Genomic DNA, 20589 nt, shown 5'->3' with positions numbered 1-20589 from the left:
ATAGGACGCATTGTCTTTGTATTAAGTATTACTGAAAATAACTCTTGAATCTTGGCACATTTCGCTGTGACTATCGCGCAATGTATGACAAATAAAACTGTTCAAGCGATACCTGTCGTGCATTGATGGTATTACGTCTATTAATTCATCTGTTGTTTTCACGTACATATGTCTCGAGGCGGATCAGGGCTTGCAAACCGCTAATGTTAATAAGTTTAGTCTGGGTGTTCGTTTTAAACTAGAATTCCCCAAACATTACCGAACAAAAATAGACTTGCGTAATAGCAGTATAATATCTGTAACTATACAGGTGACGTATTGTGCAATATTAGTGCTGTGTATATATATCTTTACAAGTAAAATTGAATGCAAATAGTATAAAATGATTGTATATTAATTATTATTTCCATTTAATTGTATTTATATTTTGTTATGATCAAGTATAGCCCTTAATTTATTTAAATAATAAATAATCCATATAAACATGTACATATATAATTGTTACTCGAAGTGTCAATAGATGTTAAAACCAAAATGATATTGTTATTTTTAATTTCAACATGAAATTTCAAATTTTAATACTAATATTCTAAGTTATAAGTTTTCACTTCTATTGGTAGTTCCTATGACTGCCAATTTTTTTTACTCATTGATGTATGGTGTGGACATGTGATGAGACGAAATGAAAATGAGGTTGGTAAGAGAGTGTTAACTATGAATGTGGAAGGATATAGAGGAAGAGGTAGACCTAAGAAGAAATGGATGGATTGTGTGAAAGACGATATGGGTAAGAGGGGAGTGAGCGAAGAAATGGTATATGATAGAAGAGTATGGAAGAAGAAAACATGTTGCGCCGACCCCAGGTGAGTGGGAGAAGGGCAGGATAATGATGATGATGAAATGATGATTGAATTTGATATTATTATGTTTTCATAGTCAGTGCGTGCACACACATACTCGGCTATCTCTGTCTTCTCTGCTCGTATAGCGACCGCGGACGTGACAGAATACATTAAATTTGAATCAAAATTATCTCACGTCATTAAAACCAATAAAACCAAATCGGTTCAGTCGTTTAAATGTTTAGAGCGCACATACGTACAAGCAAAACGTCTGTTTTAGCTATAATCAGATAAATACTATAAGTATAGGCATGAGATCGTTTTGTCCTTCTGTTGAGCGAGTGTAATTTTCTGCAAGCGACCGCGACCAGTTGCAGTCGTATTGTTAGTGCGTCGCGCGAGTCCGTCACATGCAATCGTGTGCAGGCCGCGACGCCGGTGCACAATAAGGCTAGCTATTTTTTTTTTCCTACCTATGCTGATAGCCTTGAGAGGCTATTTCAGCTTCGCCCTAACGTGTGTAGGTGAACTCACGGGGCTTAAACCGGAGTGTTGCTAACACTGACCCTAGCAAGAGCAGTGCTTCGCAGAATCTACCACCGGATCGGAATCGCGACCCGCTGAGAAGATCCGGCGAGAAAATCAGTGGGCTGTGTCTATGGGCCTAAGCTGTGGATGTAGTCAACCGGCCTATTAGACCAGCTCGCTTTATATTTAACTCCTTTTGATCTTTCTTACTCATTTTAGAAGTATTTGGGCAGAAGCGGGCTATTTAATCTGGCATTGATAGCAGTAAACATTGAAATAATGAACTATAACGTAGATACAATCACACTATTATGTAGGTACCTATAATTAATGTAATTATTTTATAAGTGTGAAAAACCTATAGATTATTGCAAAAAAATGCCAACTACACATTACACAGATAAAACAAACCACATAGTTAACCCAGCTCATAATATAGTAAATACAATACTCAATAATAAGTGAATAAAACACAAAATTTATTTTATTTGGTTTTAACAGACAAACCTGGTTTCTACTTATTATTAGAACACAAATACAAATACGGTAGAGAGGCCATTTCAGCGTAGTCTTAACTAGTAGGTGAGCTCACGGGGCTCAAACCTGACGTCTTAGCTAATAGCCTCTCAACTATATTTTATAACACGCCGTCGTGGTTGTGCTGGTATAAAACTGTCTCTTTGGCCGCAAAAGGAAGGGATAAGACGGTCAGCTTGATAAAGGCATTGACGTCATTCCATGTCTAATATTACAACAATCAATATTTTCCATTTAAAGTTCATTTTACAGAGCACCGTCGATATTAGACTTCGTTGTGGCCACTAAGTTTTGTCCCCTAATATCTGAATCCAATAAAGTGTTTTTTTAAAACGAGTCTCCCTAACATGGCCTGTGGTAGCATTTCAATGATACGTCACGTAAGTACGTAACGTCCGACAGACGGCGCACGAGTGATTTAAAGAAAAATAAAAGATGTGTGGTTTCGTGGGACACCGGATAGGAACGGAGCTCCTTATTATAAAAATATTAATTTTAAGTTCTATTCGATGTATAAAGAAAATAAAACTGGAGGTTTCCCAACAACCCACGGTCATTCGGTAACGTGCGAACTTATTGTGGTACACTTCATTCACGGTTGTTTGCATAAGAGTTAATGTATAGCGCAAACGAACGCTCTGAGATCGTGGTAAATGAATGATAAAAAAATATGTTATTTTTTGTACGTTATTACAAAGTTAACTCGTACACTGTGTGCATTACTAATAAAAATCTTACGTTATGGACGTTTTTTCCCGGTTAGAGTACCCCTCCGCATCGTCCCATAAGGAACTTCGTTCCAAAAACAATGTCTTTCATAAGACCAGCGATAGTGACATTAACGCGAATTTCATTTTATAAATCACAATTTTGAAATCTAATTAATTGTATTCAATCTTCTTTGTCCATTAAAATACGCAAGAACAGTAAGTATTAACCCGTGTGGGATCACAGCTAGCCCCGGTAATAATATAAGCACAATGCTTCGTGCACTTTAAAGATTATGTCATAACCTGAACATTTGTTTTTAAAGAGTGCATTGTCGAAAATCGTGAGGTTATCGAACTTGGCAGAGGACGTCGGCTTGGCGTGATGCCTAACCGCCCTGCCAGACTCCTCGACAGCCTAGCCGAGAGCCGGACCCACTTTAGCATAATAAAAGCTACATTCAGTTTGCAGTTCACTCGAACGGTAATGATGTTTACATGGGGATACTTACTATTATATAAATATGTCGGGGCGTCGCGAAGGGCCGGATTGTCGCATGTGATTATTGACTCGTGAGCTCGACAATAAGCAGTCCATGGCGGCCGACGAACTTCGGGAAACTTCAAATATGTACTCTGTACCGTTGAGTCTTTACTATTTTTAACATACAAACGATTGAATTACTAAAACGATCAAGTATTATAAGAGTATAATGAGTTTTTTATTTATTTATTTATTCATTGCTTAGATGGGTGGACGAGCTCACAGCCCTATATTTGAGACCTTAGAACTTATATCTCAAGGTGGGTGGCGCATTTACATTGTGGATTTCTATGGTCTCCAGTAACCACTTAACACCAGGTGGGCTGTGAGATCGACCACCCATCTAAGCAATAAAAAAAAATATTGACATTCGCCGGTCATTACAAGCGCAATATTATTCGCTGCTACCCGCTCTTAATTAAAATTACCATTTACCATTAATAGTGTGAACTCTATTGGATGGGTAGGTAACACTAGTCTGGAAGCACGTATTCTGGCTTAAGGGTTCGACTTCAACCTCATGGTTCAAGATGGGTGGCGACACTCGCGTTGTGGTATCTCAACCAGTGGGCCGTGACTTTCTACAATCATCTATAGCAGAAAGAAAACATAAACGATAAGTCAATCAGCCATCAACATCAATAGGCAACATTTACTTATTACTGGTGGTAGGACCTCTTGTGAGCCCGCACGGGTAGGTACCACCTCCCTGCCTATTTTTGCCGTAAAGCAGTAATGCGTTTTGGTTTGAAGGGCGGGGCCGCCGTTGTAACTATTCTGAGACCTTGGAACTTGTATCTCAAAGTGGGTGGCGGCATTTACGTTGTAGATGTTTATGGGCTCCAGTAACCACTTAACACCAGGTGGGCTGTGAGTTCGTCCACACGTCAAAGCAATAAAAAAAAACGATTTTATCCTTCACCAAAACATTTAGATTCGCATCCCCTGTACCTCACAGATGATACCCCATTATTCTTTCAAGTTTCCGTTCTTTGTCTTTTGTCCAGAAAGATTAATGTACGAAGTCAGTCATTCGGAAAACGGTAAATACGAAGTTCTGTCAGTTCACGGGACGAAACTCGATTCGTATTATTAAAAAAGTTTTTTTTTTTTTTTGAAACTACCTACGAGTCTTGTCAGTATGGTTCGTTCTTATTATTATATCAGCTAATAAATAATACATTTACTATATTATAATCATTGGTCTGGGACTTTCTGTAGAACATGAACCTGATTTTGATTCCTGTTGCATTACTTGGAATAGGAGTCGAGATCATCCATACACCATTGTCATAATCAGCGCAGTTCATTTAAAATGATGATATTGTCATTTGGCAGTGGGCTGAATTCTCTTCTAGTGTGAAATAAGGTTTGTACCGTCTGTATACTTTATTTTATGTATTTATTTATTACACTTCATGTAAAATTTACATTGACGGAATTAATGCCTAAGGTATTCTCTACCAGTCAACCAAAAGTAGAGCAAATAGTGGTAGGTGTAATGAAACGTAGCGTTAGCGTGAACTCCCGATTGCCGATGTCCATCAACAGTAGTTCCCACAAACGATTACGTGTGTCGCAAGCTCCTCTGCTTTCGATAGCAATAAAGTAACATGGTCAAACTTTACATACCTACTGCAGTAAACATCCTTATAAGATTATACACACTAAGCATCTACAGAACCCGCAAATATAAAACTGTGTCTATGCTTCCAACGTATTTGCTGGTTCGTGTCTTTAAAAAGTTTACGGAGTCACTCGATACTCAGCGAAACAGTTTGGTTGTTTAGTAATCGGGACCTTCAGAAAGTGAAAACTGTTTATTTGTGTTTTGAGATTACATCATGTAATTCCCTGTTGATCTAAGTAGATCTCAGCTGGTCATAGAGCGTATACGAAGGGGTACTTCTGTACCGAAGCAACAATTCGTTATGGTTTCAAGCATAGTACAGGTGCTACGCAATAATAATGTATAAGCATTATTTTATAGTCACATATATGTAAATACTACCCGCATCTAGAATAAGTCCAATCAGCAATGAGGGTCGGAATCTGAGCGTCGTTTGTTAACGAATTGTTCGGTGTTTTTTTCTGTATAGGGACGATCTCATGCCATAAGGTGACAAAATGTGCTTACCCCTTTTTTACATTGTATTTTACACCTTTTGTTGTTGTTACTAAGACATATTATGTAGACATAAGTATGGTAAGCTGTGGTATACGGTCGATGTCAACAAAGCGCTGAATTAATTTCTGTAATTACTATCTTGACCGGTGGGTGGTAAGGCGTAATACATAATATAAGACCGCATTTGCAGTTACCGTTATCTTTCCTATTTCTGCCGCAAAGCAGTCTAGCGTACCGATTTAAGGGTGACACAGCCGTTATGTAGGGTTATATAGGTACAATGAAGGGTTCAACTTGACGTCTCAAAGTGAGTGACGGTATTCACATTTTGAGCGACATCACAGTAATCAGAAAATTGAATCTAGCTATTAACTATGTACAGTTTTTGAACATAAATCGATAATGCTCTTTGTCCAATGATACTCACTGACTCGAAACTCTGGGGAAAATAATTTTTCTACGCATGACTAAGAACAAGATTTCCATGTTATTTGTTTTACAATAATTCGGCATAGATCCGTCCAAAGATATGACGTCACACGCAGATGTCTGCCTCTGGTCTAGGAATAGAAGCCGCTACTCGCACCGCATCAACATCGTCATTAATTCAATAAGGGTAAACAAATAACGTTTTTAGGCGTTTATAAATAAAGCTGTTTTTCCCGTGAAGTACGTTTTTAATTTTTGTTGAACGCGAACTATGATAATGAGGTGAAAATACGGTCTCGCTGGGAAGTGGCAACGATAACCAGCTAGGGCTACGTCAAAGACAGTATCAACTTTAAAGACTTTCTAATTGTCTCACAGCTTATAGGAAAAATTTGTCGCGTATCATTTTCCAATCTATCTATATATATAAAAATGAAACCCGTTTTCCGTTGTCACGACATAACATGAAAACGGCTTGACCGATTTGGCTAATTTTGGTTTTGAATTATTTGTGGAAGTCCAGAGAAGGTTTAAAAGGTAAATAAATATGAAAATAATCGGAATTAAATAAAAATAACAATTTTGTTTTTCCTTTGATGTGTCCCCCGTCGGATGAATTCCTTTTGTTTGTCTTTTATTTATCGACTAGCGACCCGCCCTCGCTTCACTTCGGAAACATTAAAACACACAGGAAACAAAAAAAAAAAAAATTAAAAAAGTAGCCTATGTTCATCAGGTACAATGTCGGCTTCTAATGGAAGAATTTTTCAAATCGGTCCAGTAGTTTCGGAGCCTATTCGAAACAAACAAACAAACAAATCTTTCCTCTTTATAATATTAGTATAGATTGAGGCACTACGAAGTCTGCCGGGTCAGCTAGTATATTATATAAAAGAAAGTCGTGTTAGTTACACTATTTATAACTCAAGAACGGCTGAACTGATTTGGCTGAAAATTGGTGAGGAGGTAGCTTAGAACCAGGAGAATGACATAGGATACTTTTTATCACGTTCCCATTGGGACGTCTCATAAAACGTGATATAACAACACGCAACTGATATGTACCTAATAACAAAACGCAACTGACAGCTAAACGTAATATATTTTATGGTTATTTATAGTAGAATTTTGAAGTTGACCAGTTGATGTGTTTGAAACAAACCGTGTTTTGATGACTTTGTTTATTTATTCACGCGTGTAGTTTCCCTACCTTTTACTTGAAACTGGCATAAAGCTAAAACTATTGCCATAAAGAAGAAAAAAAAAACAAACCGTGTGGCGGAACAAAGTTCGCCGGGTCCACTAGTTAAATATAAATTTATCTTAAGCAATTAATCAAATGTAAACTTATAATTGTGGTGACATCTGCCATGAACTTTTGTCAGTTTGTCAATGATTTGTATTGATGATCACTTTATTGGTGCAACTTAATAAATAAATACAGACAAGATACAAGACGTGAGTGGCACGGCTCATTTTGAGTCGTGGAGTGAGATTTCATTTGCATCGGTACAATGGCGTACGTGCGTATTTTCGTTTGGAACCAGAAAACAAGTTTACTTCGAGTCTGATACAAGTAAGCTTGCAATATGACCTAGCAAAATAGGACCTGTATAACTCCATAATTTATAACCTTAATTAAGTAGGAGAATAGGTGCTGTTACTGCTGATGAGGAAGTAACAGTAGTAGCAGCGCGAGGGAGCTTTTTATTAAGAGCTTTGTAATGTTTTCCGTGTCTGAAGCTTTGCGTCGCGTCAGTCGATGTCGGTCGTCCGAATCGAGCGGCCGTGTGCTCGACTCCGACTACTACGCGGAAGTTAATTTACTTTAGTTGTTCTAAACATTCAAAATCGGAAGACATTTTCAAGAGCCAATAGATTTCTGGTCTCAATCTAAATGAATATTAATTACTACGTACCCTGAAAGAATAGTGATAAAGTTTAAATTAATTGTATATTTTTTGCATTAGAGCTATTTTGTTGTTCCTTACAATATTGTATTTGTTATGAGCATAATTTTAATCGGTGATGAGCACGAACTGATACCACAAGTGTGTAGCCTCTTGTTGACAAGCCACGACTTACGTTGTTATCTGACATTTTTAAAAAATACCACCTTTTTGTAATATTTTGTGGTGACAGTATCGTTTATATTAAATATCGATCGTCCTGCTCATTCCTAATTTGAAAGGTGGGATAGCCGTTATCACATAGTTGTTATACCGGCCGTATAGCCGTTATACAATTGAGACTTGAATCCCAATATGTCCAAAAGATTTTTGGCTTGTCCCAGCGAAACTTAAAAAAAACAAATACACTCTACCGCACACACACATGCACACAAAATAGTCACTTATATATGACACTCACACACACAATCTCACAAAGAATACGTGCAATTTTCAGAGGGGGTCGTCGCCCGAAGGTGTCCTACGGGCGTCCCTTTATTTCCGTTTCCGTTATAGTTAGGCGGGCGGGCCACTTCCGCTGGCGTATCGCTTCCTGTGCTATTCTGTATTATTGCGAATTCACAAACGTGATTGGTACAGTTTTTTTGTGACTAAACGGTAGAATAAAGTCGATTCTGGCACAAACATTGGCATTAAATCCTGTAAGCAGTAGCCGTTGACAGTAATGGACTCGGTAATATCTTTGTAATCACAATTAAACAAAGATACTTAATCTGACCTAGAATCGAATCGATATTACATCAACGAGGGGCTTTGTTTGCTCCCTTAAGATTAAACTGACCTGGACATTAAATCTTTTCTTTGGTCCAGTAGTGTAGTTATCCTTTCCGACTACTGTGAAACCCATTTGGGTATAACTAACCGGTTGGGATCATTTAAATAGAATCTTTAAGATGTTCGGTATAGAAGCGATATCCGCGTGCTACCTGTGCTCGTCTCGTATGTGATGTTCCCGGCGCATATAACAAACACAGTCTGCTTAGGTTTTAATAAAGCTCACATGACCTAACTAGGCCCGTATTGTAATTAATGTCACCAAAAGGCTGTACAAATAAAGCGCGCACGGTATCGATATTAAAAATCGTTATCGGACCGATAGCAGTGGTACTCCATCGATCACTCGACCTGCTAGCTAGTCGATATGTCTGTAATCATATGATTCTCGTTCAACTATGATGTTTTTGGCTAATCACTCGCATGAGTAGATCAGTTCAGTCAACGGCTTTTCTTTCGCCCTCACGATTCACTTCAAGTAGCTATATGTGACAATGTTGTGATTTCTTGGTCCTCGGTAACCACATACCACCGGTGGGTACCGTAAACGTCTTTCCATGTGGAACAAAAAAATACCCTTTTTCATTGTGCTAGATGAATGAACGAGCTCACGATTAACCTACTTTTAAATGGTTATTGGAGCCTATAGACCTGACAATATGAATGCCGCTACGCATTTTGAGATATGTGGTCAAAGTCTTAATAAGGCTGAAAATTATCTAGTGAATATTATGTCCAGTCTAGAACCTGCGAGTTTTTGATTTAGAGGCACTCGCGTATGCGTTCAGATTAACGTGTAGCCTACGTTTATATGGAAATTGGGGCAAAGCTTTTGTTTGGTGCCCCGCCAGACATGGTCGGACGACGGCTCCCTTTGTCTGGTTCAGTGCATCCGAATGGAATCGATTTTATTAAGCCTTCGTAACGTTGATTGGATCTCGTTAAAAATTGAATAAATTGCACATTTAAGATACATTTGGACAAAAGTGTGTCTAACCAAAGCGATGTCAAAAGATTACCGTCTTTATTCCTACCTAAGCTGATAGCCTTGAGAGGCTATTTCAGCGTAACCTTAACTAGTAGGTGAGGTCACAGGTCTCCAACCTGACGACGTTGCTAACACGAACCCTAGGAAGAGCCGTGCTTCGCAGAATCTACCACCGGATCGGAAACGCGACCCACTGAGAAGATCCGGCGAGAAACTTAGTGGGCTGTGTCTGTGGGTTAATTTACTCGTCGAGCCCTTCGTCACAAGCGCGACGGGTTCGACGAGAACGATGACCGGAAATATTACCGATTAACATTGGCTGCAACAATCCAGAGAACAGTCACACTGATATTTACAGAATAAATGTCTTTAAATTTAAGTTGAAAAAAAATATACCAAATCGTGGTTGGCAGTCTGATCACTTATTTTTACCTAACTCTAAGTACTGGTTGTGAGGAGCTATGCAAGCCCGGACGGGCACCGCCCACTTAACTTGTTGTTTCTGCTGCGAAGCAACCATGCATTACGGTTTTGAAGGCTGGACTAGTTGTATGTAATTACTTCGATCTTCTGTAAGTGGACAGCAGCATTTATTTTATTAAAAAGACAAACCTGCTTAGATAATAAAAATCTATGTTTTGCTTCTACTTTGACCATTACAGTCACAATCTTAGTACAACTAATGATGGTCCCAAGAGATGTAATCACGAGCACTCGTTTATATTACATTCATTGCTCTACGTTTGATGTTGCTACGCGAGGATTTTCCTTATCTTTATGGTAGATAATTATTTTGGACTAGTTTATGTTTTCCAAAGATGACGATTGCATACTTATTGTATATTTGGTGTTATTAAAACTAATTGATGCACATTAAACTGTCGCAAGCTCCAATTTTCGTGTCGTGTGGTGTATGCTGAAATAAACGTATATGAGACGCGAACCCACGTCCTGTCTCTACCTACGTCCGGTCTCTGAATACTGTATAATAACTCGGGACACTTTGTTGTGGTTCCTAATGACTAGACCAATGAAACTAGATAAACTACAACTTTTATATAGCTCACTCAAAGTGTACAAGTTAAAACTCTGTTCTTGCTTTTGATCTGACCAAATTCGGCAAATCTTGTCCTATATTTTAGTTTGGTTTGGCTTGAATGTTGTACGAGAGGCCAGTCTCCTTCGCAAGATTGACGTGGTTTCTAATAGGTAGTCAGGACAGAAACCAGTAGTGATTAAGTTACAAAGTGATTTGGCGATATTACTATGGACGGACGATGAGGTGTCTGTATGTAGTCCGAGCCGCTCACCCGTATCTCTGGGTAAATAGTTGGTCAGACAATGACCATGTAAAATTTCCTGACCTAATCCAGATGTCACCGACCACGGAAATAAAGCCAACCAATAATAACTTGAAGAATTTGGTGATTACGGAATATTCCAGTCTTCAATTCAGTGACGTCTAATTCTACGTAAAGCCTTAAATTATTCGGAGTGGAAACACTGATTACAAACACGCAACAATTCTCGGCTTTCAGTGGCTCGCCGTCAGTTCATTTGATTTGCCTTCACACTCCGGCTGCCGGTACAGAGCAGCGCAATCTGGTTAGACCGTAGATTCGTTTCTAGAAGCTTGTATTTTTTTTTATTTCGCTATATTCGCAAAAGTGATTTTGATTATCGAATTTTTGGCTCTTGATGGGTAGAATGAGTAAATAATGATATTCACGGCATCGCATCTATGGGTTCTGGTAACCGTTTACTGTCAGACATTGCAGCGCATTCGTGGACACACGTGCTCCGCATCTCAAGAATCTTGGTTCATATTCATATTTTTTTGTTTAAGTCACGTTCACTTTCATGTCGCGTCGCGACTGATGATAGAACGTGTCAAAGACAAGCTAATCATATTCATAAACCGAAAAATGATGTATGAAGCTAAAACATATACGGATTTCTGGAAATAATTAAATTTGGTTACGTGCCGCGTGAACTAAGCCGCTTGAGGGATGAGACGCACGTGCTAGTTAGCACTATAGTTATATGTTTTTTGACAGGATTTAAAATAGGTACAATAGGATACGACTAGTAGGGAATATCGTGAGGCAGCTCGGGTTGATACCGCCCTACTGTCTGTGCTAATCGCAAAGCAATCATGCGTGGCGCTTTTACGGGTTGAGTTACTCTAATGTGGGTACATCGAAATTTCAAGCTCCTGTTTCCAAAATGAGAGATTTCGTTTTCGTCTTAACGGAGGCCTGGGAATATTCAGTGTGTATTCTACACCAGTTAACCTCGAGTGTTGGTTCCGCAAGGACGGAAGTCCTCGTGAACAGAGGCTCGACTCGATGACGTCACCAGGCGACTGCCATTGACGTCGATAGTCATTAGCCTAATAAACACTAATGGCATTAGTAGAACGATGTATCAAATTCGATTAGTTTAAGCGCCACGGCCGCAGTATTTGTAGAACTAGAAAAATGTTCACAAATAAACGGTTTTCGCACGTATAATAAAGCCGTTGCCCTTCCAATGGGCCACTTGACGCGATCGTACACCGTCTGTGACGTCAGACGTAACGTGCCCATTGTCGTAAGAATACACCATCACGGCTGCCGAGTGCCGACCGTCTGCGGCTGACCAGTCATAATCCGACTATTCTAACGAAGCCACGTGTAAGAAAACACTGGAAACTTAAATAGTTTATAAATTGAAAAAAAAAAAAATTCAATTTCAATTTCGAATCGATAGTAATTTGTTTATGAGCGACAGTAATTTAAATCCGTTATAATTCTCCGTAGGCTTTCCAACAATACAAATAAATATTTAAAATTTTGAAGTGAGCGTTTCTAAGTGAACAACGCAATGTCGGTTAGTTTAACGACACGGTGATATTGTTATGGTGTATCTGTGCTCAGTGGAGTGTAATGGTGGTGACTATGGGTATCATAATAGGAACGTGTGTGCCTGACGCTGAACAGGACGCGGTGGCTTACGGCGCGCAGACGAGGAGACCACCCAGAAGGATATTGTATGGTAAAACATATTATATATACATATTTATTTATACATAGACCACGTACCGGTAAGCGCAGCGTTGGGTGTCCCCCAGCCCGTTGGACCGATGTCTTGCGGCGATATGCTGGGAAAGATTGGTTCGAAAGGCGGAGGATCGTTCATTGTGGCGGATCATGGGAGAGGCCTACATCCAGCAGTGGAGAGATACAGGCTGATGATGATACATATTTATTGCTTAAGTGGGGGGACGAGCTCACGACTCGAGCTAGAAATCTACAACGTAAATGCCGTCTCCTACCTTAAGACATGAGTCGTAAGGTCTCACTTTTAACAGCTGCCTCGTCCTTCAAAACGAAACGCGACTTTACGACAGAAATAGGCTGGGTGGTGGTACTTTCCCGTGCGGACTCACAAGACGTTCTACCACCAGTAAAAGTATATTACCCAAAACAAAGGGCTGGTAATCTATTTAAATTAATTAAATTATTAGACTAAATAAAATAAGAGTTGTTTTCGATCGTACTAATTGATTACTGATTAATTTGATTGCCTGGAAGAGGTCGCTTCAGGCGATATGATCGTCAAGTATGTTGGTAATATTATTTTTTATTGGTGTGATTACATTTGACTTAACTTTTAATTATATAAACCGGGGGAACAGGCATTGAGATTGAGATATAAACAGGCATTGCAAACCCTTTTAGGGCAATATAGCTAAACATCAGATGAGTTGAAAACTCTCCCAATCGATAGTATTAAAACGGTCTCCACAAACAGGAAGTAATTCATATAGACTTACCATTTGAGAATCCGTTCTGTTTTCGAGCTTAAAAATGCAACAATAAATAAACAATAAACTCGGAACAAAAGGTATAACGTTTATAAATTCAGTTCTCGTTCTTCAGTTTGCTATTCGAATACCGATAACGACTTCGTGTAGATGTAGTACCGGCCCGCGGAGACATTCATAATTCTGTATTGTGTTTTTGTATTAAAAATTCGTATACCGGCTGTGACGATTTCAATAACACTAGTGGTCCCGCAGTAGTCGAAATTCGACTATAATTAATTGAAATTATAAGTTTAAACATTATTATGGTTCTATTGTCAAACACTATTTTAATTCGATAATATAATCACAGTATTCGCCAAAACTGCACTATAGATCAACAATATTAATCTGTTTTCAATTCGACCACAGACTTTGAACAATAACAAAAGTTTCCCAATTGACAGTAAACAAAGAGTATGTTTTTATGATGTGTTGTGTCAAATACATGGTAGTGTGTGTAATGTTTTCTTTATTGATTTAAAGTATCTTTTATGCATTATTTTAAAAAAATATTAGAATTGTGCACTCCTTCTCTATATTCTCTATAAGTGTGGAAAATTTCATACTCCTCCGTCCGCGCAATTTTCGTAAAAAGGGATACAAAGTTTTTCCTTCACGTATTAATATATAGATGCCAATTAGATTTGTTGAGACATCGGATTCGAGTTGGTGTAGTTACCAAGTTATATTCGTTTCTTGTCACTAGTATGTATGTGTATGTTTGCTAGCTTGAGAGCGTTGAATGTAAAACATTTGATGTGTTTTAATTTAACGTTGAAGTTAATGTTTTGGTAAGATACAAGTATCACTATACGAAGCAGAAAATTAACATATTATGATAAATAATTCGTAAATGATTTGCTCTGTTTGTTCCGTTATTTGTTTGGTTTTTACGCCAAAACTAATCATAGCGTAGCGGTCTTATGATGGGGTTATTTAACGCGATATTCATGTCTCTAAGTATACGAGGACACAAGCTTCGAGTTAAATGGTCGCCGCTGACGGACCTAAGGAAATTCCAAAGGTTTCATTATCTGTCACCTGACTACGGAGCTCTAGAAACAGTTTTATCGCAATATTTATTTGAATTGTTGAATTTGAACCGCTCTTACTTCAGATAATAATGAAAATTTAGTCTTGTAGTCTAATGTGTCTCTGTTAATTGTCTTAAAATGTTAGATCGATGATAAATACCGGGGAATCCTTACTACTTGCGTGTATATTAGCGCTGCGAATGGCGGCAATGCTTTATTACAAATAGTTATACTCGTAGTAGTACCACATAACATAAGTTAAATGTGTTCATCCTCTCCAAACATCTTTTGGTACGCCGACGAATACGTCAATGAACTTTTTTGAAGTCGTAGGAATAGTCCAAGTATGTTCCCTCGTAAACGTAGCTGGCGATGAAGGTGCCTGCTGGAGTCCAGGACAAGGGCACCCCGGATACATCGCAGGGTACGGCATACACATGCAAGGCTGGACCACGGGCATCATGGGGGCATAGTACGGCATTATCGATTTTAGTTTCTTTTTCTTGCAGGGAGCGAAGGTGGGGCATGGTGCTTTGGTGGTTGTCGTTGTCGTAGTGGTCGTGGTTGTGGTTGTGGTGGTCATGGTCACAGTGAGGGCTACCGGAATGTCTTCTTCGGAATCAGAGCACGGCGGGGGGGTGGGACACGCGGTGGTGGTATACTCAGATGCGCTATCTGGGAAATTACAATATGAAATATTATTAAATCATTATTAACAGGTTGACCGGTTCTGGAACCAAATTTTAGTGTGAGCTTGCAACGTCTTAGGGTTTTAGGTTTTTTTTTCTTTTACTACCTATGCTAGTATCCATGAGAGGCTATTTCAGCTTCTGCCTTACGTGTAGGGGAGCTCACGGGGTTCGAACCGGGAGTGTTGCTAACACTGGCCCTATTAAGAGCAGTGCTTCGCAGAATCTACCACCGGACCGGAAACTCAGTGGGCTTGTGTTTGGTTGGTGAACAGTATGCTTTATATAGTTTTTCATGGTTGAACCTAGCTAGGGGCGATATTTAAATGTCATCCTATCTTGAGCTCCTCAATAAACTGGCTATGTTATTTTAATCAAATCTAATGTTAAAAATTATATTTACATAAGACTTTCAATGGTTTTTTTTCAAATCAAACGAACCCATTACTTAAATAATAATAATCATAGCAGCACGTTACGTGTCATGATCGTTAAAAAGACCAATCGAGTGAATAGCGTCATTCCGAGTCACTTAAGTATGAACTAGAAGTACGAAGGTCATTTTGTTGAGTCATTGTATAATATTTGAGCATTTGAGAATGCAAGAGACTAATGTTTATAGACAGACGGTCATCCAGGTGGTGGTAGACGTAAACCGTGAATAGCTTAGCCCAGTACGAACCGATAGCGAGAAGTTGTGATGTCATTATCTGACAACAAAACTGCTGTTACAACCACGTCTGCGTGCGGTGTTGCATTGGACAAAAAAACACCTTTTTTTTCGGGTTTTGCTCTCGAAAACCTTCTACTTTTACTGTCTGCGTGATGATTATTATTATTATTGATGATGTCGTTGGCCTATTGAAATATCGGTCATAATATCTGGCTTTGACTAGTGATGTTGAAAGTGCTATAAGATCTGAAAACCAAAAAAGTTTTCCATTGTTTTTCTTTTTTTGTTTTTCCTTCATGCTACCTAAACTGATAGCCTTGAGAGGCTATGTCAGTGTAACCCGACAAGTAGATGAGCTCACGGGGCTCAAACCTGACAACTTTGATAACACTAACCCTAGCAAGAGCAATGCTTCGCAGATACTCTTTGTCATAAACATTCAAAGTGTTCAAAGTTCGGTAGGTAGGGGCTTGGCTCTGCTTTGCTGAAGTCCATGAGCGACGGTAACCACTCATCATCAGGTGGGGACAGTAAAAAAAAGTTCCAAAATTACTCACAAGGCATCAGAGTAATGATTGGCGCATCGTGAGACCTCGGAACGGCGGGGCTTTGGTTTTTCTGTTCAAGTCGCTCCCGTCTCCTATCCTTGCACTCCTGGCACATGGCGCAGTGAACTTCTAACAGGTTTTGATGCTCTTTGGCCTCCCGACAAGTCCTGCACGCGGTCCTGCAGTCTACTAACGCAGAGATTGACGGCAACATTATTATTGTCAAGAATATTGGTTTCATTACCTGAAAATAACTAAAACGATTTCATACTCATAAACGCAAACCTACACTTTCACTTGAATCTTTTCATTAACAGAAATGACATTTTTAAGCTATTGCATAGATTTTATCGCGGGCTTTGAGCGCGGCGACTGAATCCGCCGAATTCCGTAACGAAAATAATCTGACACCCCCACTACGCCTATTATGTAGCTCGCGTTCAGCACATTCGCACGTTGCACTTGTGTAGTGTTTGTGAATAAGCGCGCGGCGTGATGTCGCACTGCATGCGCATCATGAAAAATCTGCCCATCTCTACCTCTCGCGGTCTAGCTTATGAGTGTGAAGGGGACAGTTAATGTTTTGCTTTTATTAATGTTTAATATAGCGTGGTCTTGTTTTATTATTGTTTTAATATTAAATTATCATTGTCTAATTATAATTGCATAAGTTGATAAAAATGCTATGCAATACCTTACCGCGGCAGTTCCCGAGTGCCACTCGTTTTTTTTTTATTGTTTAGATGGGTGGACTAAGTGGTTACTAAAATAAACAAGTTTTACCTTCTTTTTTTCTTTACAACTCCTGTGTGCTGTATTTTAATATATTTGTGTTTTTTTTTCAAAGAAACGTCTTTATGGGCAGCGAATTAAACATAAAACTAGTTTTTATTGCTCAAGTCATAAAAATACATGTTGTGTATTTATGAAGTGTGTTCACGTTTTGGAAATTATCCATATTGTAATACATTTCATACAAACACTGCAAAAACAAATAAATTTGACAATAAAATTGCAATGAGTTGTTTTATCGCTAATTCAGATTTTTTTTATTAATGTTAGTGGATCGGAGTAGCTCAGGGCGCATCGTCGTCCAGCGGTAATTGAACACGGTAGACAGGTAGATCACGTAAATCACACACCAGCCCACTGAATTCCTCGCCGGATCTTCTCAGTGGGTCGCGTTTCCGATCCGGTGGTTAGATTCTGCAAAGTACGGCTCTTGCTAGGGTTCGTGTTAGCAACGTCTTCAGGTTTGAGCTCCGTGAGCTCACCTACTAGTCAAGGTTACGTTGAAATAGCCTCTCAACGCTCTCATCTAGGTAGTAAAAAAAAAGTAAATCTGACTAGAAATGTCCATATTGAGATTAAAGTTCCTATTGCGACTGTCCCACCCGTAAACACAAATACATGACTACAGCATGAAAGAAAGGGCTTCCCTACCACTCATGATAGGAATTATGAGAAAAGTTTTTTTTTAATTTATTTTATTTTTATTGCTTAGATGGGTGGACGAGCTCACAGCCCACCTGGTGTTAAGTGGTTACTGGAGCCCATAGACATCTACAACGTAAATGCGCCGCCCACCTTGAGATATAAGTTCTAAGGTCTCAGTATAGTTACAACGGCTGCTCTGTCCTTCAAACCGAAACGCATTACTGCTTCACGGCAGAAAAGTAGGTACGGAAGGAAAATAAAGTACGGCCTACCGTATCCATTATGTACTAGCAGCTAAAGTCAACTGTTTTCGTCTACGTACCATAAATCAAATCCATCAACTGAGATGTAAGCAGCATCGAAATAAATTGAATATGCAATTTCGCAAAGGGCACATCTCTGAAAGTGTAAAATGTTCAGGAAATGAAAAAAAACTGATTATTTTCTAAAGCAGTGTAAAATTTAGAATATGAACTTTTGAGACATATTTTAGTGTTTATAAGCAATCGAAAATTACTGGAATTATTATAAAATGGGTGTAGGTAAGCCTCAAAACGACATGTATATATGAAAAAACGTATTTGACAAAATATGCGACATGTGCCCTTTTCGAAATTGCATATTCAATTAGACTTTGAAGTTATGTTTTTCATAGGCTCCTATTACCGCTTATCAAACAGTTAAACACCATCGAAACGAATACCATCACACCACATCGATCGACGCCCGACTTTATGTTATTGATTACTTCAACGCGTACGTCAAAGGTAATTGCATGTCAACAGTAGATCAACCTTTGGTCATGTATATATTTGTTAGGTTCACTCGTTTGTGAATAGTTTGGATGTAGTTATTGGTGGTAGAACCTCTTGTGAGTCCGCACGGGTAGGTACCACCTCCCTGCCTGTTTTCAGCCGTGAGGCAGTATTGCGTTTCGGTTGGGGGGGGGGGGGTGGGGCAGCCGTTGTAACTGTACTGAGACCTTAGAACTTATATCTCAAGGTGCGTGGCACATTTACGTTGTAGATGTCTATGGGCTCCAGTAACTACTTAACACCAGGTGGGCTGTGAGCTCGTCCAATCATCTAAGCAATAAAAAAAAAAATACATTTTATTCGTCAAAATCCCGATAAACCGATCGGAGTTATGTAGGAAAGTTGAGTAAATATACTCAAATACGTAAGTAAACTGATAAATTGAACCCTTCTTTGATTTTGGCGTAGTCTAATGATCATTTGCTATCCTTATAAAACGTAGAGGTCTTTATAAAGCCCATGCTTGGTACGCTTATTCGAATGTAAATTAAGTTGTTTTAAAGAAATTTGGGTGTGCGATTGCTAGCGCAGATTTGTTGATACAGAACTCATTGTGTAGTGCAACACTTTCACAGAGTAAGGAATATTCGGTTTTATAACAGACACATACACATTTCATCTTATAACTACGAGTATTATGTTCCCCTTGCCTTCTTTTGTTTCAATTTTGAGTCGGTTGGGCCTAAACATAATATTTTAATCCTTATATAAGTAACAGTTATCCATTAAATAAAGTATAATTATATAACCCGACTGAAATAAAAGAAAACTAGTTCCCTTTGTAGAGTGTGAACTGGATGCATTAAGTTTTTTAATTGTTAATGTTTAGTTATTAAACAATAAAAAACTTTGATTTGATATTTGGAAAATCAGCTCACGAAGAATCCGTGGTCGGTACACTAGGCTGGGTTAGTCATGTGACCGTGCTGTGGATTAATTCTGGGATTGGTAGAGATTCGACTCTGCATCTATAGTTTAGTGATGTTTCTTCCATTTAAATCTACGAGATAGAACGTTTTAAAAACATAATGAAACTGGTCTAAACAAGTATAATAATGTCAATAAAACAACAAGAATGCTTAATTATTGTTAAAGCTGCAGTCTGAGGATTGATCTTTTAAAACAGGATTTTCTCGACTGAAAATAATGAATTGTGGACGAGCGTAGCTGTGGCGGTAATAGATTGGACGGCAGTGAGGATTGCAGGCATAGATCTGACTACCCACTTGCTAGATTGTACGATCGCTTCGAAGAAAATACTGCGCTAATTTTCATGTAATTTTGGTGTTGATCTTTCTGGATCAGACTTAGAAAGTAGGATTGTGTTTGTTTGATCTTGTTGCACTGATGCCGGGGCGGGAGCCAGAGATATGGATAACAATAAAAAACTTTCACAAGCAAGGCCGAGTAACCAATGTAAGATGAGCTTCCATTTCAAGCACATTCACGTAATTTATTCGAAAAACTCGCGTGGAATCGCGAATCGTAATTTATAAAAGTGATTTATTGGTGTTTACGTTGATCTGTATGCATGAGAATGTATGTTTCTTAAGGTCTGCCGCTTCGTTCGTTCTATAAGAAGTCCTAGTAGAATTGCGTTGTTTATTCGTCTTTCTATTTATATAAAAACTAGCGACCCGCCCTTGCTTCGCTTCGGAAACTGTAATTTATTATTGATTTCTCCAATATTTAATGGATGACATATAAACCTTCCTCTTCAATCACTCTATCTATTAAAAAAAACCGGATCAAAATCCGTTGCGTAGTTTTAAAGATTTAAGCATACATAGGGACAGACAGATATAGGGACAGAGAAAGCGACTTTGTTTTATACTATGTAGTGATGAATTGCTGTTCGTTAGTCTCGCTAAAACTCTAGAACGACTGGACCTATTTGGCTAATTTTGGTCTTGAATTATTTGTGGAAGTCCAGAGAAGGTTTAAAAGGTAGATAAATATGAAAATGCTCGGAATGAAATAAAAATAACAATTTTCTTTTTCTTTTGATGTTTCCTCCGTCGGGCGGATTCCTTTTGTTTGTTTTAAGTTTATTTTATACAAAAGCTTAGGTATTTTATTTATCGATTGAGGCACTA

General features: G+C 38.6%; 2 protein-coding genes across 4 annotated transcripts in view; one reads left to right on the top strand and one right to left on the bottom strand.

Moving 5' to 3' along the window:
- LOC114247391 (E3 ubiquitin-protein ligase znrf2) overlaps window positions 1-20589 on the top strand; it is a 96174-nt gene that overhangs the window by 71447 nt on the left and 4138 nt on the right. Inside the window, exons 1-2 of one of the 3 annotated variants that reach the window (XM_028180347.2) lie at window positions 7502-7600; window positions 12249-12483. The exons of the other annotated variants lie outside the window; for them this stretch is intronic. Coding sequence (XP_028036148.1) covers window positions 12375-12483 — 109 coding nt within the window. The 5' untranslated portion in view covers window positions 7502-7600; window positions 12249-12374. Of the gene's footprint in view, window positions 1-7501; window positions 7601-12248; window positions 12484-20589 lie in introns of those variants that run through there. 3 annotated transcript variants of the gene reach the window in all.
- LOC114247389 (uncharacterized) lies at window positions 14600-16482 on the bottom strand. Its single transcript, XM_028180346.2, has 2 exons — window positions 16251-16482; window positions 14600-15006 (listed from the first exon to the last, which is right to left on the bottom strand). Exons 1-2 carry the CDS (start codon window positions 16480-16482, stop codon window positions 14600-14602), a joined length of 639 nt encoding a protein of 212 aa, XP_028036147.2.

The sequence above is a fragment of the Bombyx mandarina genome, chromosome 11 (assembly GCF_030267445.1).
Source record: "Bombyx mandarina strain Sakado chromosome 11, ASM3026744v2".
In the NCBI taxonomy this organism is placed as follows: domain Eukaryota; kingdom Metazoa; phylum Arthropoda; class Insecta; order Lepidoptera; family Bombycidae; genus Bombyx; species Bombyx mandarina.
This window is presented reverse-complemented; position numbering and strand designations above follow the sequence as displayed.